The 24,977-nt window shown below is 45.5% G+C and overlaps 1 protein-coding gene across 7 annotated transcripts; it reads left to right on the top strand.

Moving 5' to 3' along the window:
* Positions 1–318: 318 nt before the first annotated feature.
* MAX (MYC associated factor X) lies at positions 319–24,701 on the top strand. Of its 7 annotated transcripts, none has more exons than XR_009738780.1 (6): positions 326–592; positions 1,324–1,350; positions 8,667–8,774; positions 21,818–21,941; positions 22,415–22,515; positions 23,185–23,274. XR_009738780.1 is itself a non-coding variant. In XM_061429154.1 (5 exons), exons 1-5 carry the CDS (start codon positions 557–559, stop codon positions 22,337–22,339), a joined length of 435 nt encoding a protein of 144 aa, XP_061285138.1. In that variant the 5' UTR covers positions 319–556; the 3' UTR covers positions 22,340–22,407. The 7 variants fall into 7 exon arrangements, 4 of the variants coding, with proteins under 4 accessions (XP_061285138.1, XP_061285139.1, XP_061285136.1 ...); XR_009738779.1 differs by having other exon boundaries at positions 22,415–22,499; positions 23,185–23,273; XM_061429154.1 differs by lacking the exons at positions 22,415–22,515; positions 23,185–23,274 and adding an exon at positions 22,200–22,407 and having other exon boundaries at positions 319–592.
* Positions 24,702–24,977: the final 276 nt, after the last annotated feature.

Raw genomic sequence — 24,977 nt, 5'->3', positions numbered from 1 at the left:
AGCCTGTGCCGGGCTCCAGGAGCCCCAGCTCCCTCCACGTGTCCTGTCTTCCCAGCAGCCACCTCTGCCGCCTCGGGAGGAAAATCTCCTGACAACTCGCGGTCTACGGACTACGACTCCCAGCAGGCACCGCGCCGCTTCTCTCTCCGCCCCCTCCACGGGGCACGCAGGCGCTCTGGGCTCCGTCAACAAGCCGGGCTGGCGAAGACTGGGGACAGTGCCTTCTGGGATTTGTAGTTTTTTTTTAGTTAGTTGTGCCGTAAGTCAAAGGGACAAGAACTACAAGTCTCGGCGGCCCCAGCGTGACGAGCTCGGTCACGTGGCAGGGGGCCGACCGGGCGTGCGTGCCGCCGTTGATCCGGTGCTGCAGTGAGGAGGTGGTTCTCGCCCGTGTTGTGTGTGTGTGTGTGTGTGAGTGAGAGAGCGAGTGAGTGAGTGAGTGAGTGAGTGTGTGTGGGGGGGGACTCGGCTTGTTGTTGTCGGTGACTTCCCCCTCCCCTCCACCCCTCCCCTTTCCCCGCCGCCGCTGCAGTGGCCGCTCCCTGGGCCGTAGGAAATGAGCGATAACGATGACATCGAGGTGGAGAGCGACGTGAGTCCTGGGGCTTCTTCCTTCCCTTGCGGGTTGTCAGGCTGGGACAGCGGCCGGGGTTCTCAGCAGGGCGACGGCGGCAGGGGACCGGGCAGACGCCGCCTCCTTCCCCTTCCCCCGCTGGGCTGGGACCCCCTCCGTCGCGCTCCCGGCTCGCTCTCTCCGGGCTCTTGGCCGGAGCGGCCTTCTGAGACTGGAGGTGGGGAGGAGACACGCGGCCTCTGGGACCCCAGCCTCCCCCGGTGGAGGAAGGTGCTGCGGCCTCCCGTTCCCATCCTATTCCGTTCAGGATCCGGGGGACAGGGACCGGGTGCGCCGGGGATCCCATTGTCCGGGTCCTGGGGAAAGGGGACTGCGCTTAGGACCATGCCCCGTCCGCGCGCGACCCCCTGCTCCCGTGACCCGCGGATCCTGGGGAATGAAGGAGGGCGGAGAGGGATTGGAAGTGCCCACATTGCCATGAGCTGGGTACGAGGAGAGGAGACAGTGCTCTGGATCCCCTTCTGTCCCGGGTCGGATCCCGGAAGGAGGGGCGGCGCTCGAGACCCCCCTGCCCCGCTACCCGATCCCGCTAGGGGGGATGGGGGCGTAGGATGGGGAAGGGGGGGGTGGGTAGGGCTGACTCCCCACCCGCCGCTTCCTCTGACGCCGGCATTTTCTTTCTTATTATTGAATGTGAAGTGTAAAAATAACTTCTATATTTTCTATTTTTTTTTTCTCTCTTATTCCAGGAAGAGCAACCGAGGTTTCAATCTGCGGTACGTCTCCTACTCTCCATTTCATTTTCATTTCCGTTCAATTCTAGTCCTTTTTGGGGTCGGAGAGAAAAAGAGATTGTTCTATTACTTTTAATGTTGTAGTAAACTCACCTGTTAACCGCTAAGGTGAGGTGGGGCCTTGCTCTGGGGTTCTAGGTGGTGGGGGTGGGGGGAGGGTGGTTTGCGAATCTCATAATTTTGGAGTCTCAGGTGATAAGTTTCCGTGAATGTAGGTGAGTGAGAGAAGTTGTATGCAAGGAAATTAATCCTTCCATAGTTTTCAGATGGGGGCTCTAGTTGTCACTATATAAGTGGGAAATGAGAAGTGCATCATGCTAAAGTAAGTTGTAGTATTACTTCAGGGAAAAGTGGTCAGATTTACTTAGGAAGAAGTAGGTTCTAAACCATGGCTGTGTGAAGTTGAAGCCACATGCAGTAATCACCTTTAACCAAAAGTCATGTGACTGCTGTAGACCTATGGAATCTCTCACAATCTGGTGTTATTCTAATGCAGACATTGGGAATGTAGAGGAGCCAAAGGTTGAATCTGAACGTATCACATTCAGCAGCTTATTGTGGTCTGACTATATTTTAGTTGAAGGAGCAGTATAAAGGCAATAAAAGAATTGCTGAAGAAAAGTGGCATTGCAGAGGGAGGTTTGCTAAGAGGTGATGGTTGAGACTATACAGTGTTGTCAGTAATTTCTTAAAGTTTTGTTATAAATCTTCTCAGTAGATGATTCTGTGGATTTAAGATAGACACTAATCTCGTGTCCTTGAGACAGTACTATGGGTGTTCCATGAATAGAAGGAAAAAATAGGTACAAATAAATCATAATCAGGGAGGAAGAGAAATAAGTAAATCATGCTGTCTAACATTTGACAGATGGGAGCAGTAGGGAGTGGATAGAATGGAGCCCCAAAATTTAGATGCTTCCAGAGGATCCAGGCAGTGAGATAGTCAGGAATGAAGTAGAGAGCAGAGGTGAGAACTGGGGGACTAAAGAACACATGCGTCTTCTGAAAAGGCAGCCACTGTAGTCCAGTGGGTTGTTACGTGAGAATCAGGCTGAGTGTTGTCTTATCTTCCTGTTTTGGAAGAAAGATTAAAAATCCAGACTTTTATGTTATTTTTCTGATTTTTAAAATGATGTGTGAGACAATCAAGTTGTTTAGGGGCTTGTTAGAATTTCAAGGATGCCACTTAGAGACCTCTGGTCTAAGAATTTATCACAGAGTAAAAGCAAGCCCTCTTGTACCTGCTCAATTCTGAGGTTGTCAAAGCAGTTAGGTATTGAGAAAGAGTGTACTTGTTGAGAGCTGATGTTTCCGTAAAAATCCAACAATGCAGTTGTTCCAAATAGTCAGTAAAGAAGAATTTATTTTTCCTTGGAGTATTTGAAGACAATACTTTGAATATTTGCAGTATTGTTTGATACTTAATATCTCTACATACATTGGAAAATTAAATTCCTTTTATTCAGTTACTATTATCCTTAATAATGTAAACATGGAATTTCATGTTTGAAATCTGGTCTGTTTTCCTCCAAGTCTCCAGTTATAAAATCTGCCCTAGGGCTTGATCAGAATTGGAGAATAGGGGTTGTTTGGGCTTCCTTTGAAGAATTATTATTTAAATTGAAATTATATCAGCTTTCCACTGTGAGAAAAATTTTCTTTATGAAATTTTGGTGTATAGTTCCTGAGAGCTTTCTGCTTTTCAAAATATCCATGCACATGGCTGTTGATGTAAATTGTTTTATTAAATTATTAAAATGTTTCCACTCTCCTAGAGTGCTAATCTTGTTGTTTTGTCTAGATATTTGAAGTTTGATGTTAAGGTACTTAGGATTTTCCCTTTGATTTTGGAGGGTGGGCAGAGGGAGTGGGTTTGACCCTTTGTTTTTAATTTGACACATCTACTTGCTGAGATGTTTAAATGTTATCTGTTGTAAGATAATCACACTGGCATAGAGAGAAGAAGCAGTAGACAAATTTTATAGCATATCAAGCAATTATTGTGAATACATAGGGTTAAAAGGATTTTATTTTTTTCTGGGTGTGACTATGTCTGTCTTTCTCCTGACATTTAGTATAGATATACATTTTTTTAATTTGGGGGGAAACTATTAAGCTTTGCCTTAGTTCAGAAAAGAATATGGACTGTGAACAACCAAATATTTAGGACTACAGAAGAACTTTTAAGAAGTTATTTTGAAAAGGTCCTGTGGGTCCTAATACAGAAAGAGAAATTCATTCATGTTTTATAACGTAACTATAATAGCTACGGCTTTACTGCATAAGAAATGTTGGATAGTCAGCAAGAACAGAGGCTTGAAGTAACAGAAAGTGAAACTGACTTGACTGACTTGACGAGTATTTTTTATTGTTGCCTCAGTGCAAACGGAAACAACTTCTCCGGTGACCAATAAGATTTGTTAAAGTAATCCCAAACAATAATTTTTATTAGTAAATTCACTGTATCTCAGAATGTCACTGATACTGTCTTATTTTTATTATTCTTTGGAGGAAAAAGTTTGCATTTCACAAGTTTTCTGGGGCAGGGATATTTCATGCAGGGTATACTTGTTTTTTTTTCTGTTTGGGGTTTGTTTTTGTTTTTTTGTTTTTTTTGAAGGAATGAAAGTATATGAGAAACACAGGGCTAGGGTTAGTGTGTTAGAAACCCACGGTCTTTTTCAGCTTATTCTTCGTGACAGCTGCACATGTTTCAGTTACAGCGTACCTATCTGGGGGGTGGTTAGAAACAGATTTCTGGACCTTTCTGGTATGAAATATTTTTAACCTCTCAGAGCCCTTTGTTTTTTTATGATATGCAATGTATTCAGAGGGGAATGAACTTGGTTAGTCACCTTTGAGATTGAAATTTAGTCAGGAAATCAGTGCCTTTTACCCTAATGCTACATGATACATGTACTTTGTGTCGGCTTAGAGTGTTCACACTGATGTGGATGCCAAGTTTGGTTCCTAAAAATACTTATGGAAGGGTGATCTTACTTATAAGTCGTTTTCCAAGATGCCAGTAATAGTAACATCGTTGATCAAGGAAAATGGCTATAGAATGATGGCATATTTATATATATGTTTCCCAAGTTTTTTAAGGCACCAAGTGATTTTTTTGAGTAGCCTGGAAAACACACATATGTATTGGATATTAAAAACGTATACCAGGCAGTTGGCTTCAAGCCGGAGAGGTGTTGGGAAGTTGCCATTTATATCTCCTATTAAGGACCTTAGTGAGTTTCTCATCCAAGCTGCCCATAGTTTCATGTTGCAGTTTTCATGTTGATTAAAGTGAATTAAGTTGCTTAGAAGTTCAGTTTTATTTATCCTATCTACTTCCCATCAGAAATAGTAAATAGATCTTTTCTGATGAGAATTTTGAGCCTATGTATTTCCATCATTAGTGTTTAATAAGCATAGCTTATTAAGTAATCATAAGAAACACTATCTTCCTTCTAAAATATAACTTTTAAATTTCTTAAAGGCAGTAAATGTTTACAGAGCAACTCTTAATCCCGTATATGGTGGGAGTTTTCTATATTGATTCGAGAAGATTCCCCTTATAGACAGAATTAGGTGTCAGGTAATCTGCAAGAGATGGCATTACTCTGAAGAACCTTAGGCATCCTTGCATAATAGAACATTCATTTCCCCATGCGATTTGCCTCCCTAGAACTTGTGGGAAATAATGCTGCTGTCTGATGTAATGCCTCAAAGGAAGATGTAGTCTCTATGCAGTAAGTTGGAAGAAAATAATTTTTAAAAATCCCTCAGTTTTGAACAGCTTTCCTTAGCTTGAATGACCTGCTGCCAGTTTAGCAACTTCTTGGCTAAGGAAATAATGTTTGCCTTCAACATTTAACAACACTTAAGATAACACGTGCTTGTTAGTGTCAGAGATGGACAAATTGTAGGTGAAGACGCGTGTTCTGGCTGCCAGTATGGAAAGTTTGGGGAAAATAATACTGAGAGACTGAATAAAAACCTTGGCAGAGATGTCAAAGCTGGAATCGATTTGGTGTTGGAGTTCCTGTTGAGCATCTGTGGGCCACTCTTCAGTATCACACGGCCCTTTAGTGTTTCTGTTAGCCTGGGATGCCCTGAAGGAGGGCTTGTCTGGCAGAAACTGCAAATCCAGCTTGCTTAAAGAGTGACAGCATCCAGCCACTGCTCCTGTAGGATGTATAGGGGAGGTATTTGGGGGACTGCTGTACAGCCCAAGAATGCCTCTTTTATCTTCTAGAATTTGTCTGGTAGCACCTGTTTTCATTATCAGACATCTTCCTCAGTATAGGTAAGAGAGAGCTGGCTTATCTGAGTTGAGCTTTATTTGTTCAAGACACACAATTGTTTGGCCCTTTCCCACCACCCTCCCCATTTTTTTTTTCTTAATTAGTTTTGCGTTTGTGGAAGGATCTCAGATGCCTTATACTGGGAATCTTCACCCAGTTTTTCATTCTCAGTTCTGAAATCTTGGCCCTTTCAAAAAGGGTTGCCAGCAAGTGAAGATAGTTAACAAGCAGTGATAAGCCTGGCAATTGGCCCTCCATTTGGGTGAACTGCGGGGGAGGGGAATTCATCCGGCTAGACATTTGGAAATTGTTTCCCAAACAGAATTCTCAGTCTTGTATAAAGGTTTTTCATATGGTCTTTCAAGCCACTAGAGGTATTATTTAATCAGAGTTGCCTGGAATTAGGCATGTTAGTTGTGCATGTTTTTAACTTGCTCTTTCAAATGAGGCTTGAGAAGAAGAAAAAATACATCATTGACATTGTCACAGAGAGCTTTAAAATGGCCTCTGGTTAAGTGGAGCAGCTTGGGGATGGACATGGCAGCAGGGATTGGTCTAAGATTCCACTCTTCTGCTGGTTAAATGGGGCCTGGAACCACCACAGAAATTGCATCCACTGCTTTGAGAACAGCAGTCCCCAGGCCAGGCTTTCTACCAGGCAGTGGACTGCTGCCTTTCCTTGTTGAGCCAACTTCTCAAAGTTGGCTGGCTCCCCAGATGAGAAGCCAAGATTTCTGCTGATGGTCCACAGCCAAGTTCACTTACAGTCCTCTAACCGAAGGACTTGTCCATTTGAGTCCTTTCAGGGCTCAGTGAATGGGAAGGGGGTAATGCATTGTGGGGATGATTTTGGTGTTAGATTATACTTAGCTCCACCCTTCTAGTGCAGGCCTGAGTGAAACCAAGTCCAACTTGATTCTAGCCATTTGAGATTTGCAGGGCTCTCCCAGAAAGAAAACAGACAATTCGAATTTTATTTGTATCAACAAGAAGGATTGTGGGTAACTGGTGTCACTGCTTCTGTGCACAGCTCTTAAGCTGGGAGGAGGCCAGGAATCAGGGTGATTTAGTAGACAGGAGTATCTTGGGCTGCTGCTGGATACCAAAGCTGGACAATTAATTTGCATGTAAATAAACCATCCTAGGGAGTGTGTAGCAAACACAGGGGAGACAGATAAATGCCAAATGCCGTCTCTCAGCCCTCTGAAGTTTTTAGTCTAAGAACCAGCCCAACTTAACTACCTTATCAATAGATGACTAGAGGGAATGGTAAGTTAGAAGAGGACTAGGTACTTAAATATGTTTAATTCCTTCAAGCTATCCATATAGCTGACAGAAGGTACCTGCAATTTTGTTGCTCTAATGCTGTATGATACCTTCTAGCCTCAGGTGATCTGGTCATTCCCTCAGTTTCCCTGTAAATTCCACGTTATTGCTGAAGTTCAGCAGACACTCATTTTTACAGAGAGTCCAGACGTAAGATTAGGAGAGCTTTAGCTGTGTTCCAGGCATCTGCCCTAAAAACGAGCGCTATGCCATGGAGAACCGTGGCTGTGATGGGAACCGTGTGTCCTGTTCAACAGAGCTGTAGGTGAGGTGCTGTGCTTGAGAGACCAGGAAGTGACTAAAATTACCACAGCTGCTCCCAGCCTCTTCTTCCTCTGTCATGACTCAGACTTTTAGGATTAGATACTAGAATTTCAAGTCCTTTCATTCCCGTAACTCTTGTCTTTATAGACTTTTATCTGAACATCTTGTCTAGTACAAAGATTCATTTGAGGCTTTCTTGTGCTAAGCCTAGGTGTTCACTCCTGTTGCTTCATTTTTAAAATTGCGGGTTCTGTGTCTGGGTAGGTTAAAGCTACCTGAACTTCCTATGTCCAGACTTCCTCTTTAGGTTAGCTCAGTGCAGCCTTGTGTACTGGGGGTAAGTTCTCAGAGTACAGTATTTCCACTAATTCCCGAAGTGCAGATGTGACGTTCCTGCTTTAGGTTAAGTCAACACTTGAGCTCCATTGGCGGGACTGCCCCTGTGATGGGGGTCTGCCGAAACTCCCTTGCAGCGTTCACCCGCACTGTCTTCATCTGAAGCCAGTGTGTTTTGCCATCCCTGATTTGTTGGCTGTCTTTGTCCCTCTCAGTTGATTGTTCTTTGTAATTCTAAGCAGGACAGGATAAGGGCTTTTGTCTGTGGGTATTTAGCTACTGCCAAATAAGCATGACCTGCCACAGGTGCCTGAAGAAATGTATTCAGAGTATGTGAGTGTCAGAAGGTTTGCTGTCTAAGAACTACCTTTCTGGCACCCTGTGAAGGGAAGGCCTTGGCAGAATAGCACTTGGATGCACTTTAAAAAAAAAATAGGAGCTCAGAATGCAGTTGGCATCTATATCAGCTTTGTCATGGTGATCTCAGATTCATGCATCTGGGTTTTCCAGAGGTTTTAGTTTCTCATATATGATTTGGCAAGCAGGTCTTAAAACTAGTACCCTTTAGCAAGGTGGAGACCAGAGCAGACTCACGGTGATGTTTTCACATGAAAGAAGCACTGTACTAGTGGCCTGACTCTTCCTGGGTCCCCGCCATGGGAATCTCTTACAGTGGGGGTGATCACCTCTTATGAAGGGACCCACTGCAGCCTTTCCCTGGCCACCTCCTAGCCGTGGGACTGGCGGCTGTTGTGTCACATAAGTAAGTTGTGGGAGAAAACTGATGTTCCAGGAGAGTCACACTTTGTCCCCATGAATAACTTTTATTTTACTTATGCATGAGCTGGATGCATCGAGCTACTTTGGATGTTCCTGTTGCAAGCCTTGCTCACCCCTTTCTCCCCCTTCAGCAGAGCCTAATTCTGGAGACTCCTAACTGCCCACCTCGACAAATCCTTCCCAGTCCAGTCACCTGGGACTGCGCTGACAGCATATTCTTCCAGGCTGTACCCACTCAGCTGTGCACGCAGGAGGAGCACCACTGCTAATGTGCTGTTTTTCCCCTTCTTCCAGGCTGACAAACGGGCTCATCATAATGCACTGGAACGAAAACGCAGGGACCACATCAAAGACAGCTTTCACAGTTTGCGGGACTCGGTCCCCTCACTCCAAGGAGAGAAGGTGAGTTTATTGAGAAAGCTGATGAGCCACCACTAGGTTAGAACACGCTGTGGGGCTTAGCAGGGTGCTCACCTTTCCAGAAAGAAATGGAGTCTGGGATATTTGGGTGACATGGTTTCCTTCATCTTTGATTCTTCAGGGAGTCATCACACACCTTACCTACTCTCTAGTTCATCCTTAACAAACAGTGTCAGATGTAATGGAGCTGCTTGCTAAGACATCAGTAGGAGCTATCTTTTAAAATTAATATTACATATAATTACTCATTCAAGAAATCATTATAACAAGCATACAGTAGTTTGGGATAATGCTAAGGATTTCTGAGGTCAATGATTCTCTGGACCTCCATGGGAATTCCTTTCGTATGGTTCAAAGTGGTACTTATTTTAAATGAAACCTCCCAGGAATGTATGTAAACCAATCTGGACACCAGTGATCTCCCAGTCTAAGAGTAGTTATTATTCCAAAGGCACATATATAGAGAGCATTTTAAATGTGAATTTGAGTAAAGAGACATGTTCACACAAAATGAAAGAGAAAAATAACCACTCTTCTTCCCCCATCCCTCTACCCCATTGGTGGCCTTCCAGAAACTGTTTTCCCTGGAGAGGTAGGCACCAACTGTTTCTCCGTTTGAAAAACAAAGTCCAAAGCTTTGACTAAAAAGCCTATAGGTTAGGGTCAGTCCTTGAAATTTGGAGAAAATATGTGTTTGCACAGTTATCTCCATCCTTGACACAATATAACTGGCTGCTCTCGGCAGCTGTTCAGTGGTGTAAGTGGCAAATTTGGAGGAGGACCTTTTTTTTTATTTGTCTGTCTGTCTGTCTGGTTGTTTTGTTGGTTCAATAATGCAGTGTTTCAAGAAGCAACCATGTTAAGAAAAACCATTGCTCTCAGGTGTGCTTTGAACGGCTCTCCAGATTTAGCTCTGTGGTAGGAGTTTTAGGTTTGCTTGGTTATCCAGAATTAAACTTGGGCCAGTGAAACTGGATGCCATGATAGTTTCATTTTATTTATACTGCCACTCTGGTAAGCCATGTGCTGTATACCTTATCTGAGGTGTGACTGTGAAGCATGAGGTGGGTCTGACCTTGATGAAAAGCATAAAACAGGCCATGTAGATACCTAGTATTGCAAAAGCAGAATTCGCCGTGGGTTAGGCGCGCTTAGTGTGGACTGGGCTTGATGGCCTTGGTCCAAGGTGCTTACCTGGAATAACAGCATTCCTGGGTACAACACTGTCAGAGCACCACAGGAGATCTTTATGATGGGAGAGAGGCTCACCCTGTTAGTCAGAGTACACACATGCAAGGGATTATCTCTTGTGCTTACCTGAACTATTGACGTATTCATGTGCCATGATATCAATTAAAATGGCTTTGGTGAAGTAAACAGACAAGAGCTACCTTTTTCTAAGTCTCACATCTAACGAGTGGTACCAGGACAGTATATCCCAAGAAATGGCTTGTAGACCATCTGCCTCAGAATCACTACTGAGTCTGTCTTTCTGGAGGTAGGTAGGCCTGGAGATCTGTATTTATAACTAGCAGTCAGATGATTCTTAAGTTTGAGAGCACTTTGGGAGAGGTCAGTTCTTAAGAGCTCAACTCTACCTTTTTCTTACCTAGTCTTTTTTACATTATTGTAACATTCTTCCTTAGGTCCTTAAAAATCACATTACCATAATCCTGTTGTCTCATTTCTTCAAGGAAGTTGACAGTTTGAATTTGGTAACCTTACAAACCTTACAAATAGTTGTCGTTCATTGGAACCCATTCATTTACTCACCTACTCCATTCACAAATACTGGGGATCTGCTGGATGCTAGGCATTGTCTTAGATACTAGGAATACAGCAGTGAACAAAGCAGATGAAAGCAGCTCTTAATCTGGTGAGGAAAAGATTGAAAACGAACTAGTAATTACTTATAGTAAAAACGCACTAGTAAATATATATACGTATTATGTCAGATAAGTGCTATTGAGAAAATTAAACAAGGAAAGAAGGGTTGCAGGTTTCATTGGAGCAGACCAAAAAAACACACACTTGCAAGGCAACAGACTTCAGCCATGCATCTGTCTGGTGATGCGCATTCCACGCCAGGGGAGGCAAGTGGAATAGCCCAGGGGCGGGAGCCTGGGAGCGTTCCTGGGCCTCTCAAGGAGACAGGCTGGTGTGGCCAGAATGGAGTGAGTGAAGGGATAGTGGCAGGAGATGAAGTCAGCAAAGTAGCAGGAGTAGGGGAGAGGAGTGGTTGGAGCCAGGTTTCTTTGAGCAGATGAACGGAGCACCAGTGGCAGTCTGCCAGGTTCCTTCCCAATTTCAGGTGCTTCTGTGGGTTCTGGTCCAGATGTTCGTGTTGAGCATGAATAAAGGAAGTGGCTGTTACCTCTGGTTGAACCCCAGCCCTTTGCCACTAAGTTTCACAATCTATTATTTTCCTTGTCTGCTGACACTGTTCACAGGTGCTGTGCTGAGTCTCACAGAATACTCTGGTCCCTCAGACTTCCGAGTTTTCACTAAATGTTGCAATTTTTTTTTTTTTTAAGTGGTATTCGAACCAAAGGAAATTGGCTAATTCTTGATTTGGATTGCAGCAGTCAAGGTTCTGACATTATGTAAATAATCCTGAAATGGTAATTTTGCTCTGAGAATTGTGGGGGTGCTTAGATCAGTTTTTTTGAAGGGAGGCCCCCCGTCTCCTTTGATTTGTGCATCTGTATGTTCCAGGTGACTTCTCTCTCAGTATTAGGACGATTTGGCCTACCTGTTCTAAGCCTTTTGTCTGTTAAAGGGAAGCTAATACTGATTGAATTGGATCCTAACCAAGAATGGGGGATACTTATACTAAAAAACAGCCTCCCCCCCAAAAAAACAGCTTTAAATGTGAGACCCAAACCCTATCCTTTGTTTCCTATATTTTACTATAAGATGTTCACCTTTTGCTTAAAATAAAATGTCAGTTAACTAATACCTGTATTGCAATATAAGATGAAGTCTGCATAGTAGTTCTCTGAGGTGAGTATTACACTGTCAAAATTGGACAATTATGCTGCTAGCTCCTGCCATTGTTACATATGAGAGATGAGGGAGCAGGCTCAAGATCATGATTCTAGTCCATAGCTAGACAGGGACTGGAACTCAGGACTGCCGATTGCCGAGTTAGTCTTTCTATCACACCCTGGGGATAAACAGCTTTAGAATATTTTAAAGAAATTTCCTTAAATTCTCATACCTTGTCTTCATATTGGGAGCTTCCCCTGGATAGGGCCAGTATCTTGGCAGTGTGTCATACTAGGGTTACTACAAACGTTCTCCCCTGAAGTAGCATATGTAGGCAACACTGAAGTGCAGAGTTAAGCATCACTGAAGTTTATAAATTTGTCTGGGTCTGCATTGCTGCTCTGAGAAATAGATGATTATAGTTGGCAGTCTGTTTGGGTTTTGCCATAGATCGAATTGTTTGCAAGTGGCCTCTTGAGCTCCTGTTGCTTGAGTCTTGTTTCCCATAGTTTTTCAGCTGGACTTGGAGCCCATAGGAAAGATAGAATGGAATTAGAACTATAAGCCAGTCAACCAGAGGAAGGAAAGTGAGTGAAAGTGAAGTCGCTCAGTCGTGTCCAACTCTCTGCGACCCCATGGACTGTAGCCTACCAGGTTCCTCCGTCCTTGGGATTTTCTAGGCAAGAGTGCTGGAGTGGGTTGCCAATCCCTTCTCCAGGGGATCTTCCTGACCCAGGAATCAAACCTAGGTCTCCCGCATTGTGATTGCAGGCAGACACTTTACCATCTGAGCCACCAGGATTAATGAAACAAGGGCAGAAACAACTGTGACCCCATTTTGCAAAGGAAGACACTACTGTTCTTGAACAGAATTATTCTTTGTTTTAAGGGTCCTTAGTTGGGTCCTAGGGAATGTTGCCCAAAGGCTTGCTGGCTCTGAGCTTACCCTGTTGTGTGTGTTTGGGTGGGGGGGTGGGGGTGGGGAATGGTAAACCTGGTGGTGAGCGTGTCAGTTTGCCTTTCATGGGGGCAGAGTTATCTGCCCCCACCCCCAATAAGTTAGCCCCAGTCCCTGCACCAGAGAGATTGCTTCCAATCACAGTGTCTGCTTGGGATGGTTGACTTTAGTGATACAAGGGTCTGTTTCAGCATTGCCATGTGTAGCTAAATGGTGGTTTATAGTAATTTCTCATCTTCTAAGTCTCTTCGTAAATGCCTGTTTATCATACTTCATTGCTCTCTTAGGTAGTGGTGCTCTGGATTTCTCCTTTTTGGATAGAGCTATGTTAAAAAGAGATTATAACCTAAGATGAAAATAAAGGAAAACAGTGTTTCTTCTGCTCAACAATTGAGAGTTCTTCTAGGCAGTGAGTCAGAGTCCCTTCTATTTGGGTGAGACTATGAAGGCACTGCCTCTGCCAGCTCCTGTCACAGACTCCGGCTCGTGGTAGGTCCCCAGAACGGAGCTGAGGAGCGAGCGCCAGAGGAAGCAGTGAGCTTGCTCAGCTCTGACAGCACAGCCAGCGTGGTTGTGCTCATGTGTTTACATGTGAGCGTCGTAGAGGTTAATACATGGTGTCTACTCTTGAGCGTCTAGCTCTCTTGTTAGGGGAGAGGATTATACGTAACAACAATAATAACATGCTGAACATCATGTAAGAGGTCAAAACACGGAGCTAATTTGTTTCATCTTCATTAAAGCCCAGTGTCCTTAACAGGTAAATGTTGAAATCAAATAGCTCCCTTATACCAGGAAACCTAACAGTTCCTACAGCTGAAGGTCAGTATCCCTGTTAAACTCACTCGGCCCTGTGGCCCAGGCACTTATCCCAGGTGTAACTGTACATGTATTTGTGTAGTTACTTAATGGCTGTCTACCCATCTCCCATACTTCACCGTAGTAAGTACTGAAGGCAGGGAGAATATCTTTAGTCATATTTCTTCCCTTGGAGCCTGGCACACAGTAGGAAGCAGAGTGAGTGTTTATTAACTGAAGGAAGCCCCCTCTCCACCTGGCCTTGTTCCATTGGGAGGGGCTCACTCTGGTGGACGCCCTTTGAGGCAGGCAGTTCATTTAGCAGCACTATTTCTACATCACATCTGGGCTGCTGAAAGGATTGTCTTTTAAGTGAAACGTAAACCACAGCCCTGCCCATTTCACCTGCTTACCCATCAGTTAGTATCTGACCAGACTCCAACCTGGGCATTCCTTCTTAAAATGTCTACGTCTTAAGTTGTTGTCCAGCGTTGCCCAGATCTCCCTTAAGCTCTGGGCCCAGTAACTGTAAATGTACAGTTTGTATCTGACTTCATACTTCTCCCCTGTGAAACCTCCAAGGGTTTCTCAGTGCCCATCGAGGTAGGGACTGGTATTCATGTTCTCTAAATAAGGTTCCCAACTTGCCCTCCTGCTTTTTCTGCTGCTTCCCTTGCTGTGGAGCAGTGCACCCCCTCCTCTGTGCAGGAATGTGATCCTCAGGTGTATCTGAAATCTTTCCTTCCACCAAGGTCCCAACTCCAGCCCCACCACCCGGATGACATTGGGGTTTCACAATGAGGAGACCCACTTCCAGGACTCCCAGCTCCCTGCGTTTCCTGCTCTTGTGCCTTCCTGCGTTTCTCCGTGCCAGTCAGTCTCCACCTGTCCGTTGTCACGGCCCACATCAAATGCCTCAGCACCTTGAGAACCCTGGGTATCATGGTCCCTGACACCCCAGTGGATCTTCATGGGTCTCTCCTCTCTTCCCTTTTTTTGTGTAACAATCTTATCACCTAACTGGAGGGTGCACTCCCTGAGGGCAGGAACTTTGTCCATCCTTCTGGAAGTCTGTGCTACACAGTGCTAGAGGGCTCACTACGTGGAGAAGACTATAGAGCCATGAAACTCAGCGACTTGAAAGGATAGGAATTGGTTACTAGGCCTTCCCTCTAGCATTTCTTTTTCTTTTTTCCCCTCTAATAAAATTGCAAAAAACTTTGGGAAAATGAGAAGAAAAGGAACAGCCCTTCCATTCCTATAATAAAACTACAACCTTTGCTTTATTCTAAGATTCTAAGATAAGTGGTGTCCAGTGAAAGTTCAATGTGAGCCACAAATACATTTGAAATACAATTTAGTTTAAATACAACTAAATTTTCTAGTTGACAAAGTAAAAAAACAAAAAATACCAGATGAAATTAATTTTAATAGTATGTTTTATTTATGCTTCCTGGGTGGCTCAAACATTAAAGAATCTGTCTGTAATGCAGGAGACCCAGGTTCAGTCCCTCGGTTGGGAAGATCCCCTGGAGAAGGGAATGTATTCTGGCCTGGAAACCAATACCACCAATTTCATGGAAAGAGGGAGCCTGGCGGGCTACAGTCCATGGGGTCACAAAGAGTCAGATAGGACTATGCAAGTAACACGACACAAAAATAAGTATTACTTCCGTATGTAATCAATATGTTAAGAATTACTAATGGGATTTTGTATTATTTTCTTGCACTGTTTTATAATCCAGTATGTTTTATACTTATAGCACTTCTCAGTACAGACTAGTCACATTTCAGTACTCATTAGCCACACATGGCTAGTGGCTCTTGTACCAGACAGTGCAGTTCAGAGATACACTCTCCCCATCCCATACCCCATTTTAATATGACCGAAATTTGACATCTCCAAGTGGATGTCAAACAAAACTGGCTCCTTTTCCCTCTCTCTCTCTAAAGCTGCTGTTATTAAATCTATGTGTTTACTGATGGAGTCTCAGAAGCAGGAGTAAAATGGTCTGCTCCTGCTCTTTTCGTATGCATACTTCACATGGGTAAATGCTATAGTTTGTTGCTTTCACATAACATGTCCTTTCCCCAAGTGGTAGAATGTTCATATGTAGACATCAGGCATGTTCTTTGGACCATTTAGGCTTCCTCCAGTTTTTTAACTCAACAAGTAATGTAGTGGTGCACATGTGGCTATTTCCACAAAATAGCTTCCTACAAGTTGGGTTCAACAACCCAACTTGTCTAGTGGTAAAACACCTGATTTTTTGCTGTATGTTGCAGAGTGCTTTCCAGGAGGGTAGTTTTCATGTGTTCTTTCTTTTCATTTCCAAGTAAATTCTAAAGATTAGTCTTTCAGTATTGTTTTGAGAGTACCCATTTTGCCATCACTGGAGTTTTTTGTTTTTGTTTTTGAAGGGGGTGACTAATTTAGTAAGCCAAAGATAGTAATTAATGTTGTGTTTTGTCTGTTGCCTGTGAGAGTAAGTCCTTTTCCACAGGTTTATTTAATAGTTGTATTTCCTCTTTGGAGGAGCCCTGTGCTCCTGTCCCACGTGATCAAAGTTGGATGGGACAGTGTCACACCTTCATTTCAAACTACCAAGGGCCCAAGATAAAAGAATACAGGGTTTGAAATGTGACTTGTGTTGACCCTTAAACAGATGAATGGCTCCCAGCTTTAACTAGGTCCTTTATGGGGTGCGATACCTTTGCCTTCTCTAGTAATCAAGAACATGGTCCCTTGGGCTAGGAGGGGCTGGCACAGGAGGCCTTGGAGGGGCCACACGGCTGTGCTGGTTCTGACCCCACAGCCTTCTAGCCTCCCTCGTTGGCACTGAGAGTGGTTCCATTTTGGAATGAACTAGTTTACTGCAGACCCAAATTTATTGTGTGTTTAATTTTTGTTTCCAGAAAATGGCTTAATCAGTTGAAAATGTATACCAGCTTTGCCCTGGCCCTCCCTTTCTTTACCATGTGTAAAAGTTTGTGCAGTTTTCAGAAAATAATGGTTTTATTTTCTTTAATTAGTGAAAAATAAAACATGTCAGTTGATAAGTCAGCCAGTAGTTCTTCATTCCCCAGGATATGGGGTTTTGGTTCTTAGGACAGGACAACCGTTGCATCAGCCCGGTAGGATCTGATTTTGACAGGAGGAAAAAAATGGTAAATTCAGCAAAGATGACAGTTTCTCAGATCAACATTAAGACCCTAGGGGACAGCAGTGATGTTTTTGTTGCTGATAGTCTAGTACTACTCTTCTCTTCCTCACCTTTCCCCACCTGCTTTCTAAAGCAACTTGGGCTGGTGCAGAGACACAAAGATGTATAGCTCCAGAAATGTATGGGACTCTAGCCCTATATGAAAAGTTTTGAGAGCCACTGCCTTAACTGGGATTTAATAATCATGGGTGTCATTCTAAACATCAGTGTTAAGTACTTCAAGAATCATTTGGGACCTTTAAAAGGTACAGATTAGAATCAGACTCTTGGGTTTGGGGCCTCTGGTGAAATATGTAGTTGATTCTTGCTGCAGCACACAAGGTGAGTGTACTCTGTTCCCAAGCAGAGTTCTGTTCAAGTGGGTGCCTTTGGAGGCTGGGGTGGCCCTTTTCTCCATCTCCTTGCTGCTCTGGGCACAGATGCAAACAGGCAAGCAGCTGCAGACGAGCAGGAGGAGGCAAGAACCACGGGGCTCCTGAGCCACGCTGGGTTGCCTCCACTATCCATTTTAGGTTTCTCCTCTTAGGTGATAAAGCCAGAGCAGTGTGGGGAGCCCACATCTCCTCTCAGCCGTGGCCCGAGTTCACAAAGTTCTCTTCAAGCTAGCTTGCATCTTCTGGCTTTTCCTCTGTATTTGCTTCTTCTCTGCTAAGAGACTCTTTGGGTTTCATTTGCCTCTCAAAGAAAAAGAAAAACAATCTTCTTTCTATGCTGCTGTTATTATACACTACTTTTTTTTTCCATTTCTTACTTTTTCAACCTCATTGTAAAAACCAGTCTTCACCTTTGCTTCAGCTTCTAGTCACTTTTGCACCCAGTGACCTATGTGAAGATGATTTACCTAAACTCACTTCTTCAAGGAAACCACCCTCACCAGGCTCTTCATTGATACCCTTATAGACAAATTGGGCGATTCTTTTGTAGTCCTTGTCTTCCTGCTCTGATTCTCCAAATTTCATTGACCTTCTTCCTTAGTTCCACAGCCTCCTCTCTGGTCCCAAAATAAGGGTGTCCTGGATTCAAATCTTTTGACTATATTACCTACTGGTTATTTAACATCAGGCAAGTTACAACTCTGTGCCTCAGTTTCCTCACGTGTAAAATACAGGAACTAACACATCAGAACTAACACAACAAAGGTCCATCTAGTCAAGGCTATGGTTTTTCCAGTGGTCATGTATGGATGTGAGAGTAGGACTATAAAGAAAGCTGAGCGCCGAAGAATTGATGCTTTTAAACTGTGGTGTTGGAGAAGACTCTTGAGAGTCCCTTGGACTGCAAGAAGATCCAACCAGTCCATCCTAAAGGAAATCAGTCCTGAATATTCATTGGAAAGACCGATGTTGAAGCTGAAGCTCCAGTACTTTGTCCACCTGATGCGAAGAACTGACTCATTTGAAAAGACCCTAATGCTGGCAAAGATTGAAGGTGGGAAGAGAAGGGGACGACAGAGGATGAGATGGATGGGATCACGGACTCAATGAACATGAGTTTGAGTCAACTCTGGGAGTTGGTGATGGACAGGGAGGCCTGGCATGCTGTAGTCCGTGGGGTTGCAAAACGTTGGTCACGACTCAGCAACTGAACTGAACACATCAGAAGGTTGTGTGAGGGTACCTGGCATTGTGTAAGTCCTCGGACGCTGCCATTATCCTCCTCATTGATACTGCTGTGTGCAGCTGTGGCTCTGGAACACCATCTGGCAAGGGTGTCCAGTGTCCTTTCGCGTGGCTCCGAGAGGGAAAGAGAAGCCTCAGTTGCTGTGCATTAACTCACACAGCTATCCAGAAGGCCGAGTGCTGCTTCGGTCCCACGGCCACATACCCTCCTGTGCTGGGACTGTCCAGACCATTGAAGGGTTCTGTGTCTGCTGAGAAAGGCAGAATAAGAATTAGTGCCTTCTAATTGTAAAAACTAGCAGGAAAGCTTATTCATTCAGAGCCTTCCTGGATACCCAAAGGCAACAGTTGATCTGTGGACATGTTGATCCTACCAGTGTTATCTGCTCAGGAACACACACTTGAAGATTGCCGACTCAGCAACTGGGCACCGTTTAGAAAACAGAAACCGAAAGCCCGGGGCCACTCCATAGTCCAGGCCATGAAGCCCAGGATTCTTGCAGGCTTCATGTTTACTGTTCACAGTATAAACTCATAAAGGCAAGGTCCTGCCTACACCTTCCCCCTGTGGCTGGTCACATGATCTTTCATGGTTTGTTAAACTGGGGAGTTGGTTTGTAGAGAGGGGGTTTTCAATGAGTCTGTCCTGTTCTACCTTCAACCTTTTGCTTTTTCTTCCTGGACTTCATGCACTTGTAAATTTGGGGGAATTCTGTCATTTGTACTTCAGATTTTTTCTTGTGTGATTTTACTTCTTATTGAGAACACTGGAGAAGGCAAAATAAAGTTAACTGAACCATGCTTTTGGACTTGCTAATGGGGGCGTCAGGGACAACCTCAAGTGGCTTGGGTACTTCTGCTTAGCAAGGGGCAGGTATGGAAGAAGGGCGGTGCTTATTAGCATTCTAGAGGGTGCTGGGTTAATTCCAGTCTCTCCTTCAATGGAGACCTCTTGATCCCAATACATTCCGTTTTCTGAGCAGCTATGAATTGTATTTTAATCCAGAAACTGCCCCGAGGTAGAAAGACTTCCGTCTCTCATGGCATCTTTCTCTTTGGTTTGTTGCGCTATGCTCATGGCTCACATTTCACTTTGTGATTTCTTGTATGAACACCTTGTGATTTCATGTATGAACACCTTGTAATTTCATGTATGAACACCTTGTGATTTCATGTATGAACGTGTGAAGAAGAAAGTGGTAGCGTTCAGGCTGCTACTCAGTGTGGTCATTTGTTAAAAATCATCACTAAGCATTTGTAAGTGCTCTCCTGTTCAGAGATTTTGCTTTTTTCCCTTGTGCTAGAGATGAATGAGGAGTTAAATAAGGTTAATGTTGCATTCTGGGAGCAACAGTTAGTCGGGGAAAAAAATGGCAAATTTAAAGAGAGGCTGTGATATAAATATGCATAGCAATTAGATCAGTGATGGAATGCATAGAATTTGGAAGGCTCAGTGGGGTCAGAGAGTGTCTCGTCAGATAAGAAATAGCCCCGCGAGAAAGACTGTGTCTGCGGTCCCAAGAGCACATTAGGGACAGGGCTCCGGAGGCAGCTGTCTGCTGGATTCCTAAACTCTTCTGCCCATCCTGCCACCTATCTGACTGTATGTGTTCTTAATGCTCTCTCTAGCATCCAGAGAGGCAGGGTATTTTAATTAGTCCCTTCTAAATATGTGCCCTTTTCCCCCCCATTTTATCACCCAGTAAATAACCCTAATAAGTCTCCTTTGGCAGAAATGGGACACAGCCTCTGAAGTGGCCTTGTAAGGAGAGCTGCACGCCCCGCCCCCCACCCCCCACTGGTAGGTGCCCTCACTCTCTCTCCATCAGCTGACTTACTCAACTGAAGACAGAGACCTGGTCTTGTCTCCACCCTCGTGCCCTTGCCTACGCTGTTCTCCTCGCCCGGAGCAACCCTTTCCCACAAATTCCGCCTCAGTCTAACCCACCCTGACCCACTGGTTCAGATGGGAGCCTGTGTGTGCAGAGCCAAGGCTAATTCCTGGCACACACAAGGTGACCACCCCGGCCAAAAGCCGTCTTTCCCGTGGCCTTTGTAATCTGTACCACTCAAGTTACACTTGTTGGTACTGCCCTGTGATTTGTCTGTATATAGATATGTTTATCTCCTCAACTAGATAGTAAGCAAGCATCTGGGCAAAGAGGCCATGACTAATACATTTTGTTTCCCCACAGTGTCTGCTCTGTGCCCCACACATAATTCACACCAGATAAAAATGGTTGAATATGAACAATTTCCTTTTGAGGAAATTGCCTTAAGGATGCCATAAGAGGAAAGCCTGGAGACTCTAGTACTTGTGAGAACTGGTGAATAAACCTAGGTCTTCCAAACCTCTCTGATACCCAGCCATGCTGGAGTCTATGAGTTGCGATTGTCAGGGTTTACTACAAGCGGGTATAGTTTTGCTCGCCCGAGTGTGGCTGTTTTCTTTGCCATTTAAGAAGCTTTGCTCCTGCTCAGGAGCCTCAGTGGCCTGACTGCCGGATTCAACTACTAGACTAGCTTGTCTTGGGCTTCAGTTCTCTGGGCCTTGTACCATTCTGCCAGTTCTGTCTGTTGAGTGCTTGGTCCTGAGTAACTCAGGCCATGTTTGCAACCCTCCAGGGAATCTCCCAGACAAGTTTGACCTCCAGGGGCCAAGTAACCTGACATCCATTTTATTAGCTCATTAACTTGCTCCTCTGACAGGGCAGTGCCTAGGCTACCCTCAGCCATGGTAAAGGTGTGGTTGCTTCCTGAAATGGCCCAATCTCATGCCCTTCCTGTGTTGACATCAAGCTCTGACAGCTTTCACAAACGTCTCTTTAGCCAGAGAGGTTGAAATAATGACTCGGTCACATGGCTTAGTTGGAACTAGTTAACAACGGTCTGAGCACTTGTCTGAAATCTTGGACCTTGATGAAAACCTTTGTACCCATCCCCATCCTGAGCCAGCTTCAGCTGAGATCTTGATCTTGTCTTTCTGGACCAGCTGCCTATAGCCAGGCCCAGCAGAGAGTGAGTGACCTTAGCTCTCAGTTAAGTAGTATTTTAATTTTTTCAGAACAGCCTGGCCGAAGACATGAAAGCAACCTAAAGAAACAAAGGGGCTGGCTGGGAAACAAGTTCAGGATTGAGACAGACCTGAGTTTGATTCCAGGCTCTACACTCTTTCGCTGGTGATTTTGAATAAACCAGTAAACTTCTCAGAGACTCGGGTTCCTATGGAACCATCTCTCAAAGTGCCAGTGAGGTAAGCTGTGGAAAGCAGCTGGTGCCTTGACCGGCATAAAGAAGATTCTCGACAGCACTTAGCGCTTCGTGCCCTTCCCCTCCTACTTCTGTCCCCTCATGTGGCCTTTGCTGAAAGGAATGGTTCCTTGCTGCATGGACTAGGTCTTTATTTTGTCCCCTCTGCTTTTTCTCATATTGCAACAGGCATCCCGGGCCCAAATCCTAGACAAAGCCACAGAGTATATCCAGTATATGCGAAGGAAAAACCACACACACCAGCAAGATATTGATGACCTCAAGCGGCAGAATGCTCTCCTGGAGCAGCAAGGTGAGCAGTGGAGCTTGTGGGGCAGCTGGCCCTGCTGTGCGCCAGCCAGGTCAGGGCCTCGTGCCGGGGCCTGCAGAGTCAGAATCAGTGACGGAGCCATGCTCCTGAGCAGCTGCAGCCCTGCTGCTTGGGCCTGTAGTTGAGTGTAGCCATCCTGAGGAAGGACCTGAGCCCTCGGTGAGGGAACAGTGGAGTCTAAGGCTTAGACATCTGGAGACTTTTTTCTGACCTGCTCGCTCTCCCCTTCTTGGGGCTCAGGTGTTTCACTGGTAGTAGGGATTGCAGCTGGCCTCGGGTGCCTCAAAAGAGCTGCGAGGTCCTTGGATTGGAGTGTGCTGTGTAAGAGCCAGAGACTCCAGGTGTTCAGGGACAGTGAGCGCTCCCCATGTCAACAGTAGTCCACTCAGGGCAGCCCATGGGCCAGGCCCATGCTGTTCTCCAATGCTCACACCCGCCTTTTCCTACAACCACAGGGGAAAGCGAGAGCTGATCAAGTTCTTTGTTCCTGGGGAATTCACTTCTCTTCCTCCCTCATGGAAGATGCAAGTAAAAGGAAATGCAAGTAACCATCTGGGTTAGAACATCTCAAATAAAATAAACTAAACCAAAATAAATGGGTTGACCTTCCAGGCTCAAGACGAGCTGAACCGAGGGATGGGCAGCGGGAGGCGGCAGTGGGTTGGTTACCGGGCCGAGCAGCCTGCATGTAGGGGCTCCGTGTTGGAAAACCCAGGTACTCTGTGTATTGGTGACTTGCTTCCAAGTGTCCAGCTTGTCTTTCCAAGTGGATCTTGTACATGAGAGCTAAGCCAAAACTTTTCTTTGGCTGGTACGTCTTCTGTCATCCTTCCCTGCTAATGTGTGACCCTCACACCCTTGTGGAGCCAGGCATTGCCGGGCCAGCTGTGCTGTTACTGCACTGCTGGGTCCCACAGGGAGCTCGTGTTCTCTCTCTCTACTGGGCTTCCACGGCAGGATGGTGACCTCACACGCCTTCTCTTTAGGGTTGGGTGGCATTGCAGAGTGGCTGGCCATATCCACTGAGCACTCGTGTCTGGCTGAGAAAGGTGAAGGGAAATGAAGTGTGCAGGTGGACCAGCCACCAGAAGGGAGTTACTTATGAGCCACCCTGAGCCTCGGGGGCCAGCATGCCCTTCGGAAGAACAGGCTGGACCCCAACCCAAGACTCAGTTCCTCCCCAGTCTCCAGAAGGCTGTAACCCGCTCGCTTGGTTGCCTTTCAGTCCGTGCACTGGAGAAGGCGAGGTCGAGTGCCCAACTGCAGACCAACTACCCCTCCTCAGACAGCAGCCTCTACACCAACGCCAAGGGCAGCACCATCTCTGCCTTCGATGGGGGCTCGGACTCCAGCTCGGAGTCGGAGCCTGAAGAGCCCCAAAGCAGGAAGAAGCTCCGGATGGAGGCCAGCTAAGCTCTGCGGGGCAGGCCAGCAATAAAAACTGTCTGTCTCCTCCGTCGTCTTATCCTCCTTTCAGTTCATCTTTAGAGCCCTCAGAACCATTTAAGAGACTCTTGGGTTTTTTTTTTCCTCTTTCTCATTTTTTTTTTAAATTTTATTTTTACGTAGAAGCTCTTGGACAACAGCTCTCGTTCTCCTTCCCTATTTCCACTTTTTTTTTTTTTTTTTTAACGTTTCCCTTCAGGGATTCCCTGTCCCCACCAGGAATTTTTAAACCAAAACACCCCAACTTGGCAGCTTTCTCTGTGGAGGACAGACGGCCGGCCAGACCTCTGAGCACATGGTGTCCTGACCACCCACCAGCTCCTCCAGCCCCGCTGGGCATGTGCCCGGGGGACTCCTGCCCCACCCAGGCCTCTCCTTCCGGGCCATCCTCACCTCTGTTTGATAGACTTTGTGAATCTGTGGACTGCTCTACTTTCAGAAGATGACCAGTTTGGAGTAATCAGAATTATTCCCCCTTCTTTTTAAGGATTTTTCCCCCCCTAAAAGGCTATTTATCGCTCCTATTGAAAGACCAGATCCTTGGAGAAGTTTGTGGTATAAGAGGAAGTGGGGACAGATTTGCAGCACAGAGTCTCGGCCTGTTTCTCTCCTGCTTCTCTCAGCTAGCCTTAGGGAGGCCGTGTGGCGCTTGTGTGGTGTGAGGGGACGGCAGCATGGAGCGGGAGTCGCCAGGGGGTGGAAGGGGTGGGTGGGCCGAGGAGGGGGCATTGGGTGGAGTAGAGGTTTTGTATTGAGGGCCAGTGATGATGTTTTGATATTTATTTCCTGCTACTGAAATTTGAACCTGAGTGAATTGTCCCTATGATGATGTCGGTATTGCAAAGCGACAGATTCATAAAGTAATGATCAAATCTTCCTTTCTTTCCGTGTGTATTTCTAAGAAATAGAGCCAACTGATTTTGTATGTAAATACCAAGAGCGGTTCACCTCGTACTAAACCCGCACCCCAGTGCGGACCCCTCCCCACCCTCGCCCGCCCCTCCCCTTCCGACTGTCCTGGAACCTGTCCCCATTATGTGATCCAGCCCTGGTTCTGGCTGCGGTCAGCAGATCCCAGTGAAGGGTTTTGTGTGTTTAGGCCTCATTTCTTTGTCTTTTTCCTACTCTGTTCCTGGCATTTGCTGATTTCTAGTGTATACTCTGTAGTCTCAGTCCGTGTTTGATTCCATTCCATGGAAATAAAAAGTATGTTGTACATACTGCTGAAGAATTGTCTTGCAAGTTAAGGCTTTCCCCTTTACTATAAGACTATAAATAAAAACTTATTTTATCCTTCTTGGTGGTGGTGTCTTCTTGCCCTGGCAAAGGCCAAGATGGTGGAGGCCACTGGGCCCGTGTGGGGCCTGAGAGAGGAGCCCGCGGGCTGGGAGCCACCATGCCGGAGCAGTTTCCTTTGTGTTTTAAGGACTCAGCTTGGCCCGAGCAGGGCGGGGTGGGGGGGTGGATAAACCAGTGGTGGTGACTTTGCTCATTGTATGGAAGCTTTGAAAGTTCCAACAGGGATGGGGTTATCCAGGGCAACATTTCTGGATCCAGCTCCAGCTAAATAGA

Source organism: Bos javanicus, chromosome 10 (assembly GCF_032452875.1).
Source record: "Bos javanicus breed banteng chromosome 10, ARS-OSU_banteng_1.0, whole genome shotgun sequence".
Classification (NCBI taxonomy): Eukaryota; Metazoa; Chordata; class Mammalia; order Artiodactyla; family Bovidae; genus Bos; species Bos javanicus.
The sequence above is the reverse complement of the archived record's forward strand: the minus strand, read 5'-3'. Positions and strand labels throughout refer to the sequence as shown.